Source organism: Dipodomys ordii, unplaced genomic scaffold (genome assembly GCF_000151885.1).
Source record: "Dipodomys ordii isolate 6190 unplaced genomic scaffold, Dord_2.0 Scaffold266, whole genome shotgun sequence".
In the NCBI taxonomy this organism is placed as follows: domain Eukaryota; kingdom Metazoa; phylum Chordata; class Mammalia; order Rodentia; family Heteromyidae; genus Dipodomys; species Dipodomys ordii.
The window spans coordinates 173,766-175,102 of NW_012267482.1; the positions used below are offsets into that span (position 1 = coordinate 173,766).

Sequence of the window (1,337 nt, forward strand, 5' to 3'; positions counted from 1 at the left end):
GTGTTTCTTGACTGCTAGGCAGAGGAGGAAGACAACGTGGAAGGTAGAAAAGTGGGCTGGGAAGAGGCAGACAGGAGGGCTGTCAGCCTAGCAACTCAGGAAGCTGAGAGCCGAAGATCATGGTTCAGTGCCAGCCCGGACCGGGCCAGGCCCCTTTTTATTATCTCCAATGAACGGGCCACACGTCCGTCCGCCGTGCAGTTCCGGCTCAGAGTACCCCCTGGAGAGGAACCGAGAGAAGGTAGAGGAGCAGCAAGTGTCCGGGTCCTGAGTTCAAGGCCCAGGACTGGCTCCCAAAAATTAACCAGGAGTTCTACATCACCAAGGCGCCCATGTCAGAGAGTGTGGGGAGGAAGCTCCAGCCCCGGCAGCCGTGACCCCGGAGTCCCCGCGGGGACCCCCGACCCACACCATGGGGCCCCCAGCCCACCTGGTGAAGCTAGCGATGGCCGACATCCTGCTGTCCTGCGCCCAGGTACGTTCGCAGGGAGAGAGGCAGGGCGTAAAGGCATGCTCTGCTTAGCTCGACCAACTCCCAACGCTGCAGGAAGAGATGAAGAGAGAGAAACACCGCAGGGGGGTCGTCTGGGGGGGCAGAGAATCCTGGCCAAAGACTGGGCTGGAAATTAGGATCAGGATGGAGTCAAGCAGGGTAAGGCTGGTGCTTTGAGGAGTTGGGCCTGGTGATCCACACCTGTAATCCCAGCACCGGGGGGACCAGGAGCTTCAGAGCAGAGCGGGGCTGCATTGTGAGCACGGGAGAGGAGGACCCCCTCATTCCCCCCTTCTTTCTTTCCAGTTGTTTTTCTTTTCTTTTCTTTACAAAGGGCCTGTGGAGGGGGTCTGGGCCCATGGAGATCTCCTTCAGATCTCCCTTTCCTTCCCTATAGAGAGGGGCTGCAGCTCTGGGATTGCGTTACAGGGATGCTGTCCTGTTTCCTGGCTCTAGGTTTTACATTAGAATGATGAGTTCTTCATCACTGTGGTCGGTCCAGGGCTTGAACTCAGGGCCTGGGCTCTTGCCCTCCGGGCTGGTGCTCTACCGCTCTAGCCGCAGCTCCACCTCCCCCTTTCTGAGGTTCATTGAGGAGTCTCACAGACGTCCCAGGCTGGCTTTGAACCGCGATCCTCAGCTCTCGGCCTCCTGGTGGCTGGGATGCCAGGCGGGAGCCGCCAGGCCCGGCCTCCTGTTTGTAAGCTATGACTTCCCGATCGAGATGTCGGGAAGTAGCGGCGAAGCTCCGACCCGGAGCCAGAGGAGGCTGCGCAAGAGTGTGAGTCCCCGAGTTCAAGCCTCGGCCCAGGCCCAGGAGCGACGGGGTGAAACATGGACAGGA

The 1,337-nt window shown here is 59.8% G+C and overlaps 1 protein-coding gene across 1 annotated transcript in view; it reads left to right on the forward strand.

Annotated features, from left to right (window-relative positions):
- The window catches only part of Tmem52b (transmembrane protein 52B), a 20,691-nt gene that overhangs the window by 3,394 nt on the left and 15,960 nt on the right, over positions 1-1,337 (forward strand). The window contains exon 2 of the mRNA XM_013036235.1: positions 327-475. Coding sequence (XP_012891689.1) covers positions 327-475 — 149 coding nt within the window. The remainder of the gene's footprint in view (positions 1-326; positions 476-1,337) is intronic.